At 36.5% G+C, this 23,443-nt stretch overlaps 2 protein-coding genes across 4 annotated transcripts in view; one reads left to right on the plus strand and one right to left on the minus strand.

Annotated features, from left to right (window-relative positions):
* Positions 1-18,222, minus strand: part of LOC139135261 (uncharacterized) — a 30,507-nt gene extending 12,285 nt beyond the window's left edge. The window contains exon 1 of the mRNA XM_070702559.1: positions 16,751-18,222. Coding sequence (XP_070558660.1) covers positions 16,751-17,978 — 1,228 coding nt within the window. The 5' untranslated portion in view covers positions 17,979-18,222. The remainder of the gene's footprint in view (positions 1-16,750) is intronic.
* The window catches only part of LOC139135264 (golgin subfamily A member 6-like protein 25), a 50,961-nt gene extending 27,819 nt beyond the window's left edge, over positions 1-23,142 (plus strand). Inside the window, exons 1-2 of one of the 3 annotated variants that reach the window (XM_070702563.1) lie at positions 18,547-18,726; positions 22,141-23,142. In XM_070702563.1, coding sequence (XP_070558664.1) covers positions 22,163-22,966 — 804 coding nt within the window. In that variant the 5' untranslated portion in view covers positions 18,547-18,726; positions 22,141-22,162 and the 3' untranslated portion in view covers positions 22,967-23,142. Of the gene's footprint in view, positions 1-18,546; positions 18,750-22,140 lie in introns of those variants that run through there. The other 2 variants (XM_070702564.1, XM_070702565.1) reach the window with 2 other exon arrangements.
* The last annotated feature ends 301 nt before the right edge of the window (positions 23,143-23,443 follow it).

Here is a 23,443-nt window from a genome sequence, read left to right on the forward strand (position 1 = left end):
ACAGTTGCTGTGCCCATATGACTTGAAAACATGCTGAGTATACTATACAATGCAGAACATGTTGCTGTAAATGGGTAAAGACTGTGATCTGAAAGTTAAGGCAGAACGTGCCTCGGGGAGAGATATTCGGACTTCAAATTTCTACGATTCTTTTCTGATCTACCACTTGTGGGGGTTCATTTTAAAGCCCTTGGAGAGAGAAAAACTTTGACCATCTTAGTTTTTTTGAAAATTGAAAATCTTATTTTTCTCCATAGACAGAGTTATACACAGGGATGGCGGCCATATGTAATCTTGGGTAATTTGTTTCTCTAGTACCAAAATTTGCACAGTGACCCCCGATTTTTATTTTTGATTTTGAAAGAGAATGGTTGAAAGATTCCGTGAGAAAAGTTTGAGCAAAAGTTTAAGTCTTTCACTTTCGAGGCGCATACGAAGCCAATGAAAAAAATTGTGTGGTTCCCTTTACCTAGCTGACCTGCCCTATTCTAAACCCTGACCCTAAATTTTTTATAGGTCCATGGGAAGTAACACAAATTGTAGTTTCCACAATAACTTTGAGAAAATTCCTTTGTAAAAAGTAAAACCTTGTGAGATTTGGAGCGATATGTTGTCATCGTTCAAGGAAAGTCTTACCTGCGCCAGCCGGTTCTCCAAAGCGACATGGCGAGCTATTCTGCTCGTGGGAAACACAATGTGTTTCCAATATCATTTCCATATGGAAAAAATTGAACAGAATCAGTTGTGTGAACACTTGCAATTTACTTGCATGCTTTACTGACTGTTTTGATGAAATAAAAAAATATCTTCAATGACGCTGTACCTTCTCTAATGTGTGGCCAGGTCAGGTAATTGGTTGTTGGCATGGAGTTGTTGGTAAATAGTTGATGATGTAGGGGCATGAGGTGGGATATGGACCCAAAGAACCCAAAAGATGATTAAATACATCAATCAAAAAAATTCTAAGCTACAGTATAAACTGCCTAAAGATAGTTCAATGTGGGAAAAAGTTAAATAATTCAGAAATAAGAATTCACAGTCCAAAATAGTAATGACGCACTTCCTTACTGACCTGAGTGCATGTGAAATACACAACCTGGCATCTGTAAATTAAATGTATACCAAGTGATCATTTTAAGTCACTTTTAACTGTTTTTAATGGATTTTCCAAAGAGTCCTGTGAAATGATGAAAAACACTTATCTGGTCTTGTGTTTGTATAACCTCATGGCTGATAATTGTCATAGTATTGAAAAAAAATTGAAAGTGAAGAAATTACTGTTTTTAATAGGCATATTTTCCTTGAAATACATGACCGTGTAAAGAATATATGCTAAAAGTGTTTAAGAGTAAATTTCTTTTTAAAAAATAATTTAATCTGTGACCAAAGGATTTTTATTCTTTGAGTTTACAAATTCAAACATTGCAATTTGTTCAATCATCTTGTGCAGTGCAAAATTTATAAAATGACTGAAAAACAAAAAAAAAATTGGCAGAATTACAGTCTTTGTGATGTAAAATTATGGGTTGACATCACGATAACTGTTAATCTGTTTGAAGTACTAATATACTATAATTTAAAAAAGACTAAGTTCATGCAGAAACGGTAAAATATATTGTCAGCAATGTAGTGTTAATTTTGACTGTACATCAAAATATGCCTTTGCTGGATACCAAATATATAGGGCGAAATATTAAAAACAGCCATGTTCAGCAAAATCCACACAACAGCATTGATCCTTTTCTAATTTGATTTGATTTGCTCATGTTATCCTTGTATGACAGTCAGTACAATATGGAACTTGAACACAACACAGTGAATAAGTATGCTGTAAATGAAATGGTGTTTCTGCATCCACATGCAGCAATAGGAGTGCCTTTGTCTCTCACCCCTCATTTCCAACCTGTCCCATCCCTGAAAAAATAGTTTGGTCTTATATTTATAATGTTAATAATTTCTGTATTTGTTAAATGTGCGCATCTCAAAAACTTTTGATCATAAACATTTTCATTGTTTTTTATAGCTGACCAGTCAGTTAACCTGTTTATATTGAATATTTGCGCATTTTTCCGCAGTATTTGACATTTTCTGAATACCTTCTTATTCAGTTTGTCATTTTCTAAAAGTTTAAATGCTCCATTGTGTGGTCAAGCTTTCCACAAGCATCAAATGTGGTACTTCATATAGGAGGGTCTGCCTCTAGAGGGTGGGCATCATGAACAGTGTTTGTTGGTTAATTCCTCCACGTAAACTTCTGATTGTACTGTAAACATTGAACATGGCTGACGTCGATTTTCCTGTCTAAAACTTTCACTCATTTTCGTTCATATGACTCTGAAACTCCAGGAAACGATTGGGAAGAAAGGGTTATCTTGAAATATTGAGGTACTCGCCGATATTTTGCAAAATTAAATGAGAAAAAATGCAAGGAAAATGCCGACAGGCTTACACAATGACAGTTTTCAGACTCGGAGGCATATGATCATCTCTGCAGATTATGCAACAGGCCCATATCACGTGAGGCCATGAGGGGATATCCACGCAACTCAGTACCAAACACTAGCGCTCACAGAGTGAGCAAACACAAAGTGAGTACCCCTAACGTCAGCTCAGTAGTCTGTAATAGATTGTAGTCAACTAAGAAACCTTGGAGAAAGGCTTAATAACACTGTGGCTATGCCGCTAAGTCCCTTTTGATTTTTGTCATAGCTCAAAATCGTTCTCCCACACCTCAACCTGAGCCATGAACACCCCCACCAGTTTATGATATGACCCATCACAATGGCATGACGTCAACGGATCTTGACAGACGGAAGTCTTGACAGACGGAAGTACTTGACAGCAGCATACTGGTTTTCAACTCTAATACCTTCTCTGTCTATAAATAGACACGAGAAGGTAAAAATGACAAAATTGTTTTTTTTTCCTACCTACCCTACTTTTAAAATGCATGTTATTGGAACCACACAATTGATTTTTTTGGGCCCTACCTTAATTGGCATCCTTTGCAGATAATATATATGAAACTAAGTGCTAACTGCTGTGATCAAAAATATGGCTCATAGTCAGGACTTTCTTTTCTTGATTTTTGGAACACAGGGTACTATTTCAAAATCAGATCTATGCCCAGAACATACTGGACAGTAATACCATTCAAATTCGTTTGAAGAAGCAATGCGGAATGAACGTCTCGCTGTACAGTTTGAGCTTTGATAAGTTTATTGGCCTGTGTGTGAGCTATTAATGAAGTATTGAGAAATCACGTCACGGAAATGACATCTCAATGATTATTGATGATGGCAATTAACATTGATCTGTAAAAAAAACCGAAATTTACAGGAAGCGAAACTGATTGGCAAAACAGATAAAAATTGATCGTAAATGATTGATCTTATTTTGAACCCCCACTGCAATTTCAATCGAAGTCCATCAATCAATGTATAATATATCCTACAAGGTGGCTAGAATGGAATATATCGCTTACAACACTCTAGATTAACCTTTCAATAAACTTGTATTGAACACTGCTAGAGAATATTCTTGTGTTTTCAACAGCAATGGTGACAACATTCAATAATTTTTGCACAACAACTCAAACTAGGTAGCAAAACGGAAAGAGTAACTACAAACGTCTTGCTGCATTTTCATATCATATTAAAAAACAGCTGCTTCATTGAAAACACTTTGAGAAATGAACTTCACACTTTACAGACATGAAAACTGATATAGTTTCCTCAACGGCTGATCCTGATGAAAAGGAAAACTTTAAGCTAATAACGTACATTGTAGGAAAGTGATAATAAAAGAAATCACTATACACCGGAAGGATATTTTCAAGTAAAATATGACTCTCTCTGCTTATTTAAATTTAATGAGATTATTTAATCATCGGCCATCCATCAAATATCAGAAATATGACACTTTTGTTTACATATACTTCAGATGGAGGTGTTTCATTGGTACACACACAGCCAATCCAGTCAAACCTGGCCAGCATGAACCAGTCTTCCTGTTGAGAGCCCATCTTCTGACACAAATGGGGAAATATATCACATTGTTCAGATTTTTAAATATCACAAAAAATTTGAGCTTATGCTGCTGTTAATGACTGTAAGCTTTGGGTTACACGACAGTTCATAAGGTCTGCCTGTGTTAACAGTACCTATGTAAACTCACACCCAATGAAAAATTGCCTTCATTTCAGTATTATGCGACTTGCTTTCTTCAAATCTGTGATAAGGTCATTTGTCAACAATTTTTTTCTGTCATTTAAATCTCCTATTACTTTAAATTTGCCTGCCATTTAGTCTCCAATATTCTATTACAATATATAGCATTCACAATCATAGATAAATGTATCTACAAGGGATTCCCTTTTTTCATATATTCAATGTGTCTCATAATCTGTCTCACTGTTGCAGTTGTAAGTAACTATTTTGTGGCAGGTACAACTGACAGGAATGCAAAAAAAAAACACGGCAAAAAACCAGAAATTGTCATGATATCATTACCTTTACTAATTTAAGTAAAAATCACTCAAAAGCATAGTTCTGAAATAATCACAGATTGTATAAAAAACTTTAGTCTAAATCTGAAAAATAATTGTACTGTATGCTTTTAAGAAACAAAAAATACTCTATTATGTTGATGTTGTCAAAGTATAGCTGTAGGCAAGTCATTAGTGATGGCCAAGTCATCGCTTCTTCTATTGTTTACATAATTCGCTCTGCAAATGATCAATGGGTCATATATCATATGAAATATACCGTAGAGCTGTCGCAAGGAGACTGGCGCATTATGGAGGAAAAAGTTCAACGTTGCCAACAGAGAATGCACAGTCTTGCCGGCATACATTTGCATGGCGTATTTATAGTGTCTGCATATAATTTATCATTTAATTGTCTGTAATACGCACAGATTTCTCATTAAAGCAGCGGTATCTTCATTTGTCAGGTTTTCCACATACGTTTATTTTGTAGCAATTATATGTTTGCTCTACCCAAGTGCTCTCAAAGCCTTTTGATGTATTTTACGTTACTTTTGTCTGTGAAACCACAATTTCTTCTCCTAGACCTAAAACCCTGTCACAATACCTTGTATTCAATTTGTGAATAGAATTAAAACTACAGAATCAAACACTATTGTCGATAAGTGAATTCTAATTCAGAGTGCATATGTGTTACATTTGTATGCATGGCTAATTTACTTTGTACTGTATTTCAACATACTATAATAATAAGAAGAAGAAAATTTAGTTTTCTGAAACAAGTAATGGAAATATTGTCCAGAGTGACAGCAATTGTCTCTATTACTCATTTTAGCTCTGCTGTCAGTGACACGGAGCTTATCTAATAGGTGGATGTGTGTCATTTTTGGGTCAAACAATTTTTTAAGCAAAACCGCTTGTCTGACAGCTTTGATACTTGGTATACAGGTTCACAGGGATGATCAAAATGTGATGTATTGAAATTATGATGAAATCTGCAATTTTGTATTTTAAGGCAATTTTTGCCATTTTTGGTAAAGAAATTAGTTTCTCAAAAACTATTTATCTGATAGCTTCGATATTCAGTAGACATGTTCCTAGGGATGATCTTAACCTGATATGTTGAAATTATGATGAAATCTTCAATTGTGTTATTTTGCAGCTAATTTTGCCATTTTTGGTCAGGCCATCCTGACATAAGCTAGCAAAGATTTCCACCTTCTGTATCAACACTTGTCATTGTGTCACAAATAGTTATTCTCTACATAAGAGGCGGAGCTCTATCAGCTGAAAGGTCCCTTAATTGTTATATCAGAAGTTACATACAATGACACATGAATATTCAGTTCACTGTTGTAAAAGAACATGTCAAGAAAACTCACAAATTTACTATCATGGCCCAGTGATTTGTAAATGACAAGTTTATTTTATATCCATAAAGAAGAAATATTGATGTTACCTTTTCTTTGATGAAAACATTTTCCAAAGCATTAGTGCACCTACCTATTATTAAATGAATTATTAATTATGATGAATCTATTTTTCATGATTTCTCAATTATTATGTCATGTAGACACAACTTCATGCAATTAAAATATTTCTAAATTTTCATCTGTCTATGAGATATGACAAGAGGAAGGCTTCAGTATGATTTCAAAAAAAGAAAATTTGCAAATTGTGTATATAGTTTTAGAGCTTCATGGCATCACTGAGTGACGACAACAATTAACTTGAGACCACGGATCAATTCGTTCATCCACCAGTCATACACTCAGTGCTATAAAAATGGCTGTCAAAATCCCCAGTCTGCTGAAATGGTATGCAGCACTTTCTCCAAGTCAAGCAGGCTCAGAGTCTTAGACTATTGGGAGCGGCAACCATACAGATCAAACACTGCCGCTGCTCTCTCGGTTTCTTAGCAACAGGAGATGTTATCACCTGGCAACTATAGAAGCTTATCGGAATTGATGGGAGATTAACAACATTTAAGGCTACAGCTCTTTGATCAACCAAAACAATTATTACTCTATCTAGCTCTTAAAACGTGTAACTCGTATCTCTATGGAGAATTTTCTAATTCCAGATAATTTCTATATTTTTCCATTTTTTTCAACACTGCAAACCAGTTTTGAGAGCTATAAAACACTCTGGCAATATTACAGTTCACTTGAAACCTGCAAGTGATTGAAAAAAACAAAACCAGCATTCTTTCAAAATCATGGTAATTTTTGTTTTCCTTTTCCATGAGATTTTTTACCATCTTTTTTTTTCTTCATTTGCAAGGCTAAGCCATATTGAAGGCCAACAGATTCTAGGGCATCTATATCGAAAATAGAATCAAATTATATTGCAATTATACTTCCATATATTTCCATAGACAATTTGTCATCACTATACATGAACCAGAGTCAAATATATAGTACACAGATTCTAACAATATATCATCAGGCATATGTGTGTGGTGAAAAAACAAAACTGCTTTTTAAAATTCTAAGCTGTAAACAATTTCGTTTTCAAAGAATGAATATTTCAAGGTTATGATATTACAATTCCGCTCAATATCAGAAGCTGGTCTTGATAAATTGATCAGTTATGAATTTATTTATCTGTCCATGAAAGACACCAATCAGCATTCTATTTATATGGTTTTGAAGATGGCACAATTGTAGTGTAATATTTAATTTGGAGATGTACTACACCACTCAATTTTCACACAGATCACACAGACCAATTATAAGCAAACACTTCTGTTCCCTGATGAAAACCCACCATTTCAACATTGGTTGTTGAAGGATCCTCCTTTCATATTTTTCTCAATTTGTGGTCTGTTGGGTTTATTTCATTTGGCCTTAACTCACTGGAAATTGCTTCCTACCAATGCATCTGATGAGCTCTCTAAATCAAATAAACTTTTCCAGTGTTTTCCGTCTTGTGATCACTTATCACCGAGGGCTCTTTAAGTATAATTTCATCAAACTAGGATAGACACAATGTGTCACTCTATACACACATATTCCACTTATCACACAATATAATTTTCATTCAGGATATGTGTGATGATCGACATTTCTGTGAAAATAATTACATCTTTTAGAACAGTCCTTTACACTTTAAGGTAGAATGTGCTTGGGGACAGATCTTCAAATCTTACATCTCAGTTTTGGTCTACCACTTGTGGGGGCTTATTTTGAAGCTCTTGGAGAGAGTAAAGTTCACCAGCTCAGTTTTGAGAAAATCAGGAATTTTAAATAGGAATTTTATATTTCCCCATAGAGATAAGGGATGGCGGCCATTTTGAATTTCAAATGTCTGTAAATATTGGGTAATTCGTTTCTTCAGTACCAAAATTGGGTGGTGACCCCAATTTTTATTCTCAATTTTGAAAGAGAATATTTGAAAGTGTGCTTTCAAGGAAAATTTGGGGGAAAGTTTAAGTCTTTCACCCATGGCACAAGCTATCTTGACAATCACATTAACAAATTTGTGTTCTTTTTTGAGCCATGATCCTTTTGATTCCATTGCAACTTTGATGTTTGTCAGTTGAACTACTTGGTGAAGTTTCAGCTATGCTATTAAAATCTGTAATCAGTGGAATTTGACTCACGTTTGATGATGAAATTGTTCGTACAACTTTTCCTGTTCGTACAACTTTTCCGGTAAATTTTTGAAACATCAAAACAGGACAAGCTAAGTTCACTTCTGAGTTCATTAAGAATTTCTGCAAAAGAAATATCTTTAAATCCAAGAAAAAATTGTAATAAAACAAGTTTGTGCATGACGGAAACTTCGAAAGCATATGTGTCAGCAAATTCATGTACAATTTTGTTGTATTATACAACATGCAACAATGGTCAAAAATCTCTGGCAATAAACACTTATGATTAGCAATATCGAACGTGTTGTATGCCTTTGATGATGAAATACAACATTGGATGAATTCACTGTGAAAATTATGCAATATTTCTGATTGGTGTTAGCTGGAAAAAATTACAGTTTAAACTAATCATCCTCCTACAGAATTTTTCTTAAATTAGACACTATGAAGAGTTGTACTAGAATTGGTATTAAATTGCCATCATTATGTCCTTTTAAAAGGAAACACTTCTATCAATATCTTTTTTGATAAATCTTTGCCAATTTTTGAATAGAAAATATCTCACATCACGACCCAATAGCTCTGAAGTCATGGCCATGTTACATATAGATTGGCAGTCATGGTGACATTGTGGTTTTTGGTTGATAAATGAGGAACTAGGATTATGTTCATCAAATGCAATTAAGAATTTGAAAGGATTTCGCAGTAACTTGATCAATTTTCGATTTACAGAATGTGCAAAATGACAACAAATTCACACTGTCCAATGTGTGGAAAATATTTTGATCAAGTTCCCAGATTTATCAATGATTGTTCTCCGTTTCTTTCCATGAAAATAATCTGCCAGTCTAAGCATCATGATGGCAAGATATAAAACCAAGCTTATCGAAAAGGCTGCCTACTTTATGATGTATGACCACAAACTCGTTTCCCAAATGAAACAGTGATATCCTATTGAAGCATGTGGGTAATTACTTAATTTCAAACTACAAGGTGAGACAGCTTTTAACAATTACTTCACAACATCTCAACAATAAGACTGAGTTTCAGTTGCTGAGACAATCAAATAATCATGGTCCCTCCATCACATAATGCATCCCCTACAGATCAATATCTGGAAAATTTTGTACCAGCTTCCTGTGAAAATGTGACATTTTTATGCCCATCTGCATATCAATAAGCACAAAATTAACATCCCCTTCCCCTTGACTCTTTGATATGCAAACTTTTTTCAGAATCTTAAAGTGTTGTGGCTCTGTTTCTTTGGTAACTCTCAGTTGCATTTTGTGATTTTCAAGCTGAAATGGTAACAGTCAAAATATCAACATTTTAAAGTTCTTGACAGTTCTGGTTCCTCTTTCTTCTTTTTGGCATTTTCAAATTATTTGTGGAACAAATAAAATCTGATGAGCAAGCTAAGAGCAGGGATAGCAAGAGCACATATCTATTGTACACAACATTTGTCAAATTTAACTATACTGAGCTACAATTGACATTTGTATATGAATCGAGTTCAATCGAGAAGTTTGAAGATTGTTCAATTTTACTTTTTCATAATATCTCCACTTTTTTACTACAATTGTGTAAACTTGCTCATGAGGAATTGACACTTTCCACATACTGATGTATTTTCCACCAAATTCTAACAAATGCAACAAGAACGTTCCTTCTATAGCTGGGTTTTCAAGCAGCACAGACAGGTCTACTTAGGGAGCATCTCACATTGTCACATTTGCTCAGAAAACGAAATTCATTCGATCTAGTACACACTTGATCTCACACATTGAAATGAGCTTAAAACCCCCTCTCCCTATGAATAACTGTATTTTGCCTTCGGACATAAACCTGAGACAGTCCCTTAGACATTAAAGTTACAAGAGTGTCACAGGTAAAACCTGTGTTTCAGTGAATTCAAACTAATGTGAAAAGTTATGCTATTCTTTTTGATCTCATAATAAAATAGTGGGTATGAAGAAATATTTTTTTTTGTTGCTTTTTCTTAAAACAGAGTATGCTTTCTCATGAGAAATACAGGAAAAAATGGCATGTTGAAATAAATGTGAAATTCTGACAAAAATTATGTCCCATTGGCCAATATAAATGTAAGTGTTCAAGTATTAATCTAACTTAATTCAAAGACTAAAGCTTGCAAGGCTTTGTCCTTCAACTGTAAATACGAGAGACAGATATTTTCTGATTCTCAGGCCATTTTACTGTAATATAAAATTACCTGTACCAACTTGACACATGGCAATGAAGATGACACTGATGCTAAATACCACACATCATAAAATTTCACTTTTCGCCGTAATCTCATGACCTTCCTTTGCAGCTTAGGGGTGATTTACTTCTCACATTTAATGGCAGTTTTCTCATTTTATTTGAAACGACAATGACTCTCTCATCTGGTGACTTAGAAAATTGATCAACATTTGAAAAGAGCTTTCCATATGATGGATGGCAGCGTGCAGGTCAAAACATTTTCTGGGTGCTTTAAAAAATTTTCTTCCATAATAATTCAGCTGGGAAGATGGTGTAGATGTGAAAATAGTGCAATATTATCACAACTGTCATCATTCTAGTCTCAGATTTATCTTTCATTCCGGAATTCAAGATCAATTTGCATTGCACTTGCACTGTTGGGTACAAACATGCATCATGATCAAGAAGTGCAAAAGCGACTAAAATCAACCATTGTCTGCCCAAATGATCATTATTTCCTTCACATTTACGCAATAGACATATTTTCTTCAAAGATGCAGTCATAATGTACCATGTATTGCTATCTAGAAATTCCTGATATTAGTGTCCTGTATATGGGGTGATGCTCTTTCAGGAAAGAACAAATAGTAGACAAGTGGATGAAGTGAAAAAAATCACCTCGTTGCATGTACAGGAACAGACGTTGCACATCAATTCTATCGCTTGAGTCTGACTGACTATTCATGTATCAAATAAGCGAAAGAGATAGCGATAATGAAACTTTCAGAAAGTCTACGAAAAAACATTCACACTATCAGCACTGTAGGGGATGCAATTGTGAAGATACGTTGGCAATAAGTTGTATGTTTGAAATAATGATTACCCCCAGGTAGCCTGGAGGTCCGATCTAGGACTTAGCTCTACCTCACGTCATCGTTCCAATAAACTGACATGTTCATCGAATTACAGAGTTAAACCTCCCTTTCAATGTGAAATAAAAGGAGACTAGTTAACCTGGAATTGTCTGAAACTTCAGTCAGATTTCAAACAAAGCCGTGTACTCAGTATCATGAAGGCTGCAGTGAACGGCTGTCAGGGTATTATACAACATTGTAAATTGATTGCCCTATAGGTATATTATATGGCAACAGTTGACTTGAGCTTATATGTTGGGTCTGAAGAAAACAAAATTACAAATCATCCTCTTTTCTAATTATCTCCTGTAATCTTGATACGTGGTTTACTGAAGTCTGTGCCATTAAAAGAAATATCTTCATCTGTCAATTGGTTTAAATTGCACACAACGGAAACGTTTATCTGTCAGTGTGCAGTTTATACCATCAAATAGCTCTTGGCATGATCTTCAAAGTTTCTAGTTTCGTAAGGAAAAGACCCAATTGCAGTTTACCGATGAACAATCTTAGAATCTAAATTTCCTGCAATTAAACTTACTTAAATCACAACAAATTTAAGAGACTCAGACTGTATCAGATTCAGACAAATAATTTTCAGATTTGCTAGCAGAGTTGATTGGAACATTCATAAAATGTTCACCATGCTTGGCTATTTATTCCTTTGCAGTTTACAGTCTTGAATGTCCATGTGTGCTTATGTAACTAAGGCAACCACTTTTTCAAGCACAGAATTTCCAAAACATACAGGCTGGATGCCAGTCGGCGCTATTCCCTGAACGATTTCATATCACGAAATTAATGATATTTTTGTGCGTGTGTCTAAAAGCACTGCTGCCGGTGATAATTGTAGCTAATTAGGTATAGCCAGGCAGTTGAAATTTACAAAACACGATAATATTTGCATTTGAAAATAACTCATTGATTTCCCATGCAAAACAGAATGTGACAGAATATGAGCAGATGCCTATTTTACCAATGTGGTAACACTCAGTATCAGAGCCTCTATAAAATGAACAGAAGCTTTCTAGTACTACAATGTACTTGCAATGGTAAAATGTGGCTTCTTGACTCACTGAATGAAATTTTTTCCATGGATTTGAACATTGAAAGGCACAAAGTTTCCCCAGGCAAACTGTGCATCAACTGTTTAAGATTTTCAGATTCAATATTGCACTCTCACAAAGATTCATGAATGGATGAAAAGAAGTCAAAGCAGCATTGGTATATGATTTTCTGCTGAGATCTTGTCTATATGATCAAATATGACTGTTCAGCCTAGTTCTGACACACTTTTAACAGATAACTTGTGCACACATTTTAAAGCTGTTCTCAAATTACCCTAATTCTGAACAAATCTTTTCATTGCACACAATTCAAAACTATCAATCACATCTTAAAAACAGGTTAAGCACAGCTGGCAGGACACATTTAGCTCAATTTTTAAATGGTTGCCTACAAGTAAATGGAAGGTCAAAGGATCATAAGAAACCCTACCTAAATATAATCCTACAGTGCCATACTATAGTTTCTGCTATGATTTTATACATACATCTATCCATTGATAACAATTTTCCATAGAGACTTTCATGTAGAACTGTATTTGTATACTGTCCAATATATGTTCTTTCCATTTGAAACACCCAATTATATCCCTGCAATTTACGTGCAGTGCGTGTCCCTTGGCACTATGCCAACAATGTCATATGACAAAAGGATGATCAAAATGACCTCTCAAAGTGCAAAAATGTTTTTGTTGCTGGGTCACTTGAGATTACCAGTTATATGTCATTGGATGGCTCCTTCTCCTGAACTTAGCAGTATTAAGTATGTCATTATGAAATTGAGAAATTTTAGTGTGAGCGATTGTGGTATGAAATGAAAATTTTTGTCACTGTGTATAATGATCTCATATTAAAGGTTAAATTGTGTTTTATCTGCATAAACTTACAAGACATTTAAAATGCTATGGTGTACAAGGCAAACAGAATAAACATATAGGAGTAATTTTGGCACAAATTTGCTCTCAGTAGATTATCCTTAAGATGACACTGGTCTACTCACACATGCCCTCCAGTTTTTGATGATTATAATGGCACAGAAGTTACAGCTCCTACAGAAAAAGAATTGTGAATCTTGATTGCCACATTCATAGACACAGCAATCAAAGAAGTGATTTATGTTATAATTATTCCATAAAGTCCTTACTGCATCATGTGATGTGACAATGATACACCAGCTGTAAAATTTTGCGTAGTAAATCATCTGGTATTGATCATGTAATCGCCTCTATTATTTTTTACAGGTTAAAATACAAACCCCAGAGAGGGCAATCTTCACAACCAAACAGTTTTTCCTTGGGTGAGGACCACTTCTCAAAACAATCTCTCACCAGAATGGACTGTAAAGTGTGTGATTGGTTAAGTGCCACCACGCAGTCGTTAATAGCCTATAAGGAGCCAATCACACAACTTCTCAATGCCAGGCAGTACAGTTTAAGATGGCATCATCTATGAGGCTCAGAAGCCTCGGCTTGCAAGCGACCTCGAGATCCCTGGGTTTTTTCCTTGAAAAGCCTCAAATAAATCAAAGGCAGGCAGTAAACTCAGTTTTCGACAGCAGCAATGCCTTTCTCATGGGTATATTTGGAAATGGCAATCTCTTAAAGTTTGCATTGCTAAACCTACCAAGCCAGTGAAAATTGTATCCTCACTCCTGATTGCTAGCATAATTTGAAATTGTTGGCAAAATGAAAATTCAGAGCATTCACGTAGAAACTTAGTACGGTGTCCATGCACCTAGCCAAGCCGAGCAGAGCTGACTATGATATAGGACTTGTGGTGCTGTAGTGGGCAATTCCTTCTGAAAACTTCTCTCAAACTTAATTGTCAAAACTGTGACAGTTTTTCCTGTGCACTCAGAAAGTTACACGAGAAAGTAAATGAAAGTACACATGAATATTAATATGATCATCTTTATTCAGTCACCGGTACTTCAGTTTTGTTAAAATTAAAGTGTGTCCTATAGTCCTAGCGGAGACATCTATACAAGATAAATGGAACATATTTTTGAAATTTATGGAGACAGAATGTCTCCTGCAGTAGTGGGGCTTTTGTTAAGCTTTATCCAGGGTACAATAATAAATCTTTTATCTTGCTGTTGAAGTCTGGTCAGTTTTATGAGTTCATCATCATCGGCACACATACATGGCATCCTTTTGGAATTTGACTGACTCTTCGCACCAAAAGGTATATCATGTCAATCTATGATGGTGAAGAAGGGTTAGAAATTAAAAAGTTTGTGTGGTGGTCCATCTGGACCACCAGAACAATTGTTCTGTGGTCGGCCCGGGAATGTAAAAAGTGGTGGCCATTACAAAATAAACTTTGAGGTCATAATCTTCCAATAAACTGTCACGTTGTAAAGATGGTAACTTTAAGTGTCACTGATTTACTAGAAAGTGACTGGCTATGCATTATTGTCAGAAAAATAATCACACCTGGTGCTTTCACATTCTTTACAGTATACACTTGTGGTCTGAAATGAGCTCTTGTTTTTTATTTATAAAGTAATTTATTTTCCCTACTGTGGATTTTTTATGTATGTCCATGAGTTTTGATGTCAATGCAAAAAGTTATTTTTAAAAGTTATGGAGTTATAACCGTTCTGAAATATTAAAGATTCAAATTAAAATACATATGAATAAATAAACACATCACATTTTCGTCTTCTACTTCGTTAGAAAAAGATGACTTCTAAGGAGACAATGTATTATGTATGATTTGGGATCCTTATTCAGTTTCAGGCACTCAGCAGAACTTATAACGATTGCATGATTCGGTGACTGGCTACTGGCACTTTGCCGGCTCTTGACAATATGGCTGTTCCCCGTTTGATACTCAATATGGCTGCATGCGTGAGACATTGGGCACTGACTGCTGCCAAAAAATTCGGCCAAATTTTGTCAGTGCTGCATGTGTTGCTGTTGTTGGAGTTCGTAGTCTGAGCCGTTAATATGTCTTTTAGTGTTCATTGTAACATTGGCAGTCACCTATCAAGTTATTTTCCTCATTATTGCATGCATAATTTCCAAAAATTATATCTAAATTTGCAAAAAAATATTTATTTTTGCACGTCAATGAGTAAACAATGAGTCAGACATCATTTCCAAACAATCATATTAAAATGTTACAATCCACTTTGTTATTGAGTTCAACATATTCATTGATTTTATATGGACTAATTTATCCACAATGTGTAAAATACTTTACATAATACTATGAGGTTATTACGAAAATACCACAAAGGATGAATGAGGACACTGGCGCAGCGTATCGCCCCATGCGAAGCACAGGGCGATGCCCAGCGCTAATGTCCGAGTGCATCCTTCGCGGTATTTTCGTGATAACCTTATAATTATACCTCTTATATTTGTTACTGGGGCATCAAATTGTCAGAGTAGTGACCGTTTTCGTGCAATGTCAACAATTTTTCTTCCGATTTATAGCGCAAGCGTGGAACGCTATCTCCGCAGACGCGCTTCTGCAAGTTCTGGATAGTGTGTGTGTACTACACAAGTACGTACAGAGCGTGCGCGAGACATGTTCTGGCACTCATCCAATGAGTCCCTTGAAACCCTTCAACAGTGAACGCGCAGATACAGCCGCAGGGGATGGGGCACCTGGAAACCGTACGTGTTACAAAACGGGCGTTCCGTACAGCTTTTTTAGCATATGCAAATTTATATTTTTCTCGATGGTAGATGTATAATAATTAAAGGTATTTGCATGTTGCTATCAAATGTGTAACTTTAGTAAAGGATTTTTATTCTTTTAGGTTTCAGAATAAGTACATCTGAAAATCAGTGAGTTGTTTAGTCCAACTCAATTCATAGCAAACGTATTGTGGTGAGGTTGTTAACCAGATTAGCCACAACTGCATTCTATCAAACTCCCTGTCCTGCAAAGTTTCCCTTCATATCACAGACTGGAAAAATCATGGTCAACCCTTTGAGTGCTGTAATTCTTCCCACCAAAATTATAGTGACACATTTTACCAATTTGTATGAATTTTTCTGTAATTCTTTTGAAAATTTTGGACTAGGTGGACAGTACTTATTATAAACTCCAGTTTTTGGTCAAAATTTTGGGAAAAGTCAAAACTAAATGTTTGGACATGAAAAAATATTGTCTAAAATATATTTTATAAAGGCAACAAAAACGGACTTTGGTGCTCATTCAGTCACATTTTATGCAATCAGAAATGTTGGCACATTGACAAATACCCTGTCACTGTTTTAGATAAGAAATGTTACATTCATTGCATAAGTGTAACAAAGTACTGAGAATCACCATCCATGACAGACCCACATAATTTATATTAAATGATGTTTTCTTCTTAACCTTAGAGAACATTAGATCATTGGTTGACACACTTCGATGACAATGTGCAATCCGATAATTGTTTCTTCAGAAGTATTGAGTACAGAGTACTTAGTTTGATGCACAATTCATCAAATTTTGAAAAATTCATAAGTTACTTTACTTAGTAACTTACCATTGAAGAAATCTTGATGTACGTGCACAACAACTAAGCCTGGCCACAGTTCATCTTCTGCGACATCTCCATCAATATGCGGATGTTCAATCGGTGAGACAGTTGCCTTGGTGACACCGATGCCATGAGATTCTTCATCTGCAACATCACTTAAAGTCACTGAAGTAGATGTGCATCTATCTCCGTTTCTGAGTGTCTTCACCTCCTCTGGGCTTTCGTAGATGATGCTGTGTTCAGCAGGATTTGAAACCATCTTGCCCACTTCTACAATCTGCTCGAGTGTGTTCACGCCTATCTTCTGCTTGGGACATTTACACACGTGCGCTTCGCTGCTTCCACCATTCTGCTGTTGCATGGAGATGTTGTCGCCTGGATTACTCTCAGCATTACCCCTCTTGATTTCTGCATGGATACCTGTATCTTTGTGAATTGCACAAAGTTGGCCTTCATCGGGCATTGCTCCTACAGAAGCAGGCCCTCCATTTACTTTGATGTTTCTGAAGCTGTCGTCGGAATGTTCTAAGTGCCCATCGCTAAAACTATTGGCATGACCGTTCGATAATTCGGTTTCATCTTCCTTGACGACAAGCCGAGTTATGTCCTCGTCTCTAAGATCATGCAATTTATTGTCACAGCTGCCATTGCTGGTAATAATAGTTTTGTCGACCACAGCACTTTTAGTGCCGCTGTCATTAAGCGGAAACCCACTGTCCAAAGAAGCCCTGTCGTTCCCTTCTGTGCCAATACTTCCATTGCTGCTCTCGCCAGCTTCAATGCCTGACGAAGCACCGAAAATCGATGACGATGCCGCCGTCGTGATGTTCGGCTCGCTGTCCTCAGTTGATAAACTCTGTCTCTCATCGACACTTCTCAACTTTGCAAAGTCTCTCTGCGTTTCTACGTTAATCTTACCGGGGAGTTCAAATTGTTCCTTGTCAGATTCATCTTGCGCAGCGAACGACGATCGACGTTTCGGCGATATCGTAGTCTTAACCGAACTATCGACCGTGTCGTCAAAGCTACAAACCTTTCTTGAATGAAAAAGCGAACCGACGGATTTGGTCCTTCTGCTCGTTCCCTTGGTACTGTCACTGCTAACTGCAACTGTGCGCACCGCCGTACCTACCGCTTCGACTTCGGTCTCCGTCAAAAATTCTTGTTGGGTGCTCTCTGTTACGCTTACAGAGGGTCTACTTCGCTTGAAGCGTGAGCTCATTCCACAGCCCATGGCAAAGTCCCCGCTGCCTGTCGATTACAATGAAAACAGATCTGCTGGCTCAAATTTTTTGACAGGTAGTGTTACGCAGAAGTACCGGGATCGTACACACCATTACATACCGTTGGCTGTGGCACTGTGCATCGTCAAAACAGCAGACATACAACGTTTGAATACCGGAAGATAGTGATGTCGCGACCCTCTCTAGCAGACGTTGTCCGACGACTCCACTCACGCAACAGGGGCGTCAGGCTTCCTACAGAAGTTACAGCATTCAGGGGTTAATATTTTTTAAACAAAATAAGCCATACATAAAGAACTCGCTACTGTATGATATCACAACAACAACAAAAAACGCATACTAGTCAAGAAATGAGAGAATTCAACCACCGGGTTTACATTTAACCTTGAATTTGCAACGTGCCTTTCTCCCGCGCTTTCCGTATTAGGCAATAAGCTTTCCATATATAGCAGACGTGGGCGTTTTCATTATCAAGGACCAGTCATGATACATGTGACAACTGCCCAGCTCTGTTTGTGAGCGAGTCCGTAGCAACATCAACGGTAAACAGAAGTCGGTCGGCTGTGTCCACATGACGTATGACAAAGTGCCAAAGGTGAATCTGAAAGATTAAATTGGGCACTTAGAGCCTGCTACAGTTGGTATAGTCCGCGAGCGCAGTATGAACCTGTACTACCGACGTCGCAAACAACGTGTAGACCGTTTGACCACCAAAAAGTGTCACAGAGTCCACAAGAAGTAAGTTGTGACATATTTTACATGTGAGTAACTTTGTAAGCTTTCCAAATGTACTTCCTCATAGTACAGCACCAAGAATACACGTCCAACGTGAGAAGTGCTGGGTCAATATTCTTCATTTTAATGAAAACCACCAAATCACATCAAATTGTCTGAGTGCTCCTTCCCCTGGGACGCGTCTCCGGTAATTTCACATTGTTCTGCATTTAATTGCTGAGAAATTCTGTTATCGTAATGGTTGGATGCTTGGCTGACAATATGGATTCGTTTAGTATATGAAGTGGAACGGTTGTCTCTATAGCGGGCCATGGGGTGACTGATAGATAACCGCTGACAAGCACGACAAACAAATCCCAATCCCTGACAACCTTTAAAGTATAATTGCTTGACACGCAGAGGTCGAAATCAATCCATTTTCTGCTTTTGTGTACGGACCGTTGAAAGCTGGGGCTTGTGTTGTGATGTCTCGTAGCAAATACTCTTGGATTATATCTCACATGCCATGCTCACATTTACAGCGTGCGGTAACAATTTCTATTTTCATGAGCATTCCCTTTTTTAATTATGCGTGTTTTTTTTAATAACAAACCACGCATAATTCAGTAAGTAATTCTTTAGAAACAACAACGAGTCAATATTTCATTTTAGTGGCACCGTTTGATCAATCGAGCAAATTTTAGAATGATACCCAAACTGACTATTCATCTTTTTATCATTTTCTCCATAATGATAAAAGCGAGTGTTTGCTGATATAAGGAAGAATAGAACCTTTCAAATAAATTTTAACCGTTCCTCCACCCACAATACTGGGTTTCAACTTAATAATCGGTTTGACATTATGTTTGGTCTGTGGAATCTCTACACGTTCATTCGCTTTCTTTTGCATGAAAAATGATTCATTTACAGACCCTAATAATCGCTATAATTTGTAATAAGCAGATCTACCGAAAAAGGCCTGAAACAAAAATGACAAGAACATTGTAACTATTGATTGTCTTTACTACAATAGCTTTGTGGTCAAGGTATTGTTTACTGTGACAAAATCGACCAAGTTTTCACATTTGAAAGCCATTGGTGTCAATTATTTTAAGTTAAAAGTAATCTTAATCTGCATCATTAAGCCTCATTCTGATCTAACCCTTAAAATTGACTTAAAGAAATCACAGGAAAAAGATGTACAACAAATTGTCAAGAGTGTTTGTCGGGGCAATTTCATAATTTGAAAGTCTCTCTTCCTGGATGAATCACTACAATACCCATTGTGTTTTTTTCTGTTTTTGAAAACAGAGAACCTGAGAACTGTATTAAAACCAGCTTTTATGTAATACCCTGGCAGTTGGCATGTATTCGACAATTGTATTAAAGCTATTTGATTTGGGCAGTGAATTGTCTTTGATAACGTTACCAAGCGAGAGAAGTTAGTTTGTCAACAATTGCACAGCAAAGGTATTTCTTAAGAAGAAGCAAATCTTGTAGCTACAGTAACTATCATTTTCTAACATTGTAAGTAAAAAAACCTTTGTGCATATGCCGCACGTTTTGGAAAGGTTTAGCATTTGACAGTTATCGTTCTTATTCAAAATGATCGGTAAATAATATGCGGCAATAGAATAACCACAGTGTTTAATTAATCTGGAACTTGGTTTCTGTGGTCAAAGAATTTACCAAGTTTATTTCTGACAACTCTATTGATGTTCTCACTGTGTGTGTTCCAGTGTTGTTTAGAGAAATAACGGATTCAAACAGAGTACGAGAAAACATACATGCAAGGCAACTTACTGTCAAACATTATCCAGAAAAAGGAAACCAACGTGTTACACCGTAGATCCTTGAAAAAGATTCAAGGAAATCCTATGGGAAAAATTTACAAAGTGAAACCAAAAAGTCCCTTGTTTAGATAACAGATTTCTGGATTTGAAATTCAACTTTAGATGTCAAGAATCTTGAAAGGCCTGTAAGTGACGACACTTGTTTATAAATCAGTTGGATATTGTTCTGTAGTAAAGGTAAAATACCATGAAGTACCTTTTTCATGACTGTTATTAACCCTTTCACACCATGGTTTGGCCCCAACCCCTTGTTGTCAATGGTGATAGTGGATCTGTTTACAGGAAAATGGCGTAAACAGATCAAATTATCATCCATGTAACTTCTCTAATATCAGGGCGATTGTGACAGTATGTAACAATCATGTAACGTGTATCCACAGTTTAGTAGTTCCAGTGTTTCCATAATCAACAAATCTAACAATTTTGTGTTTTACTACAACCTAAAAAGTTACATTTGCAAAATGGAGTTACAAGAAAAACCACCAATACTACAAATCCACCATGAATTCATGGTGTTTAGCCCAGACGTGTTGTGGAGTGATGGTGGTTTGAGTTTCAGAGTGAATAATGAATGTGTTACTCAAAACCAATTGTCAGAAGCATTGATGATATTAATACAATTTGATGCCGTTATTTGACTGTATGTTTATTGTGTAGCTATTACACAAAACAGATGCCGGCATACTTCAGTGTATCAACTTCTGAATTATGTACAATATTGGCTTTTACACCAGCAATTAAAAGTTTAGCGATAGAAATTGTTACGGAGAATGACATGGTTTCACTTTGTAACAACAACATCACTCCAATTTCCAACATTTTCAGTGTATGGATGAGAAATTCTGAAAATCCAAAATTTGCCCTGGCCATTTTCGCGAAGCAGGCCTTCAGTTGCCCCCTGTACCCCTCCCCTCCCACCCCTTGTAGTTCTATGTAGGTCATATTTGCTATTGAAATGTATACTCCTGCTTTCAAACAGACACCTGTTGCTTTCTGGATGATTTCCAATTTACCTTTTAATGAAGCAGGAGACTTCATCTCATGTTGCTGGAGCTGTATGGATTTTAACCCAACCACAACATTTGCAATTATGCAAGATTTGTTTTTTCATTGTTTCATTGTCAACATCCCTTACAATCTTACATACTTTTACAACTTTTATTTTTATGTACCAAGTTTGTCATCTCTCATGCAAAATGTGGATGCATGAATGAAAGAGGGGAAAAATTGCAAAAATTACACATTATCATATTCGCCATTCAAATCTAACCCTGCAGTCACACCAATAACCAGTCCAAACACCATTGCAGTGGCCTGCATAGTTTGCCCCAAAGCAATGGGGGGTTACGGGGTTAATACCCAATTCCTTTGTATTATGCTGTGCCTTGGAGGAATGAAATGTTTGTCTTCCACAGTTTGTAAAGTTACATAAGCATCAAGTGTTTTGTTAATTTAAACTGCGGTAGCAGGTACAAGAACTTCAACAGGCTCGGAATTTCTTGTACACTCTTTCCTTGGTATACTCTGTATACCCATGCCTCCACATACTTATTATATTTAATGTTTCCATTTACTTCTAACACAGGTAATTTCAACAGCTTCCTACGATGGAAGGTGCTGAACCAGAAGAGAATGTTCCTGACGTGCAGCAGCAACCAGCTGTGGAGCAGTCGAAAAGTGAAGCCGAACCATCAGCTCCGGAAGAAACTGCTGTACCTGAACAGAAAGCAGAAACCTCGACTCAAGATGAGAAAGCCGAAACAGGTGAACTTTCTAAAGACTCTCTGGAAGGAGTACAAAAAGAAAACAGAAAACTGCGGGCCAAGTACAAAAAGATGAAAAAAGAAATTGAAGAGTTGAAAAGTACTAAAGAGAGCCTTGAAACTGAACTTCTTGAATTGAAAGAAAAGACAAACGCGCAGGCTGAAACTATCAAGACGTTGGAAGAGAAACTGCAAAAGTGTGAATCTGAATCAGGGTCGAGTAGTGTCAGTGATATCAAGGAGAAAGCAAAGCAGACTGACGGGTTGAAAGTTCAGGCAGATTACTTGACACGTCAGGTTCTGCAAACCCAAGAAAGCGAAACTTATCTACGACAGCGACTGGCCGAAGCGTTGGAGGCTCAGGAAGAGAGCGAGCGCAAGATGAAAGATCTGCAGGTCCGACTGAAACGTTTCATCAAGGACGACCAGACAAAGGATGAAAGAATCATGAAGATGGAGCAGGAATTGAAAGACATCACTCAGCAAGTCGAGGAACTTGAAAAGTACGTCGATGCCGATCAAGTTCAGAGAATCAGGAAAGAGGCTGGTAGCAGTATATCATCAATGAACGGCCGAGGATCAAATCTCAGCCAAATGTCAAAGTTGGACGACTCACCAACAAAATCTAAAGTTTGCACAATTTTGTAAATATTTTTATACTTGTACAGGTTAAAACTTTACTCCCTGTTATAGACTATTTATTCTCTACTCTTTTTCTATCATCAGCAATTTTTCAGTCATTTTATCCATTTTTACAACTGTTTCCTGTTGTATACAATACAAATTGTTTGAATGTGTTGTTTATATACATGTGACTGTCAATTCAATAAGATGTGGCAGGTTAATAAAAACAAAAGCTTGTCAGAATTTCAAATCATGAATTTAAAAAGAGACTGAAACTGACAAAGAATGGAAAATTTGAGTTTGCTGACACAAATCATGCCCGAAAAAACTTAGTGTTTTAATTGAGATAACCAGGGGATGTAGTATTTTTGTATCAAGAATTTATAGAAAAAGATCAGATGTAGTCGTTCTTTCACAACTACAATTTGATACCACTTTATTAATCTGTTTAGAGAGGCTGCACTGAAAGGTATGGCAAAGTGCCATTGGTTTCCATCAAAG

Source organism: Ptychodera flava, chromosome 6, assembly GCF_041260155.1.
Source record: "Ptychodera flava strain L36383 chromosome 6, AS_Pfla_20210202, whole genome shotgun sequence".
NCBI lineage: Eukaryota > Metazoa > Hemichordata > Enteropneusta > Ptychoderidae > Ptychodera > Ptychodera flava.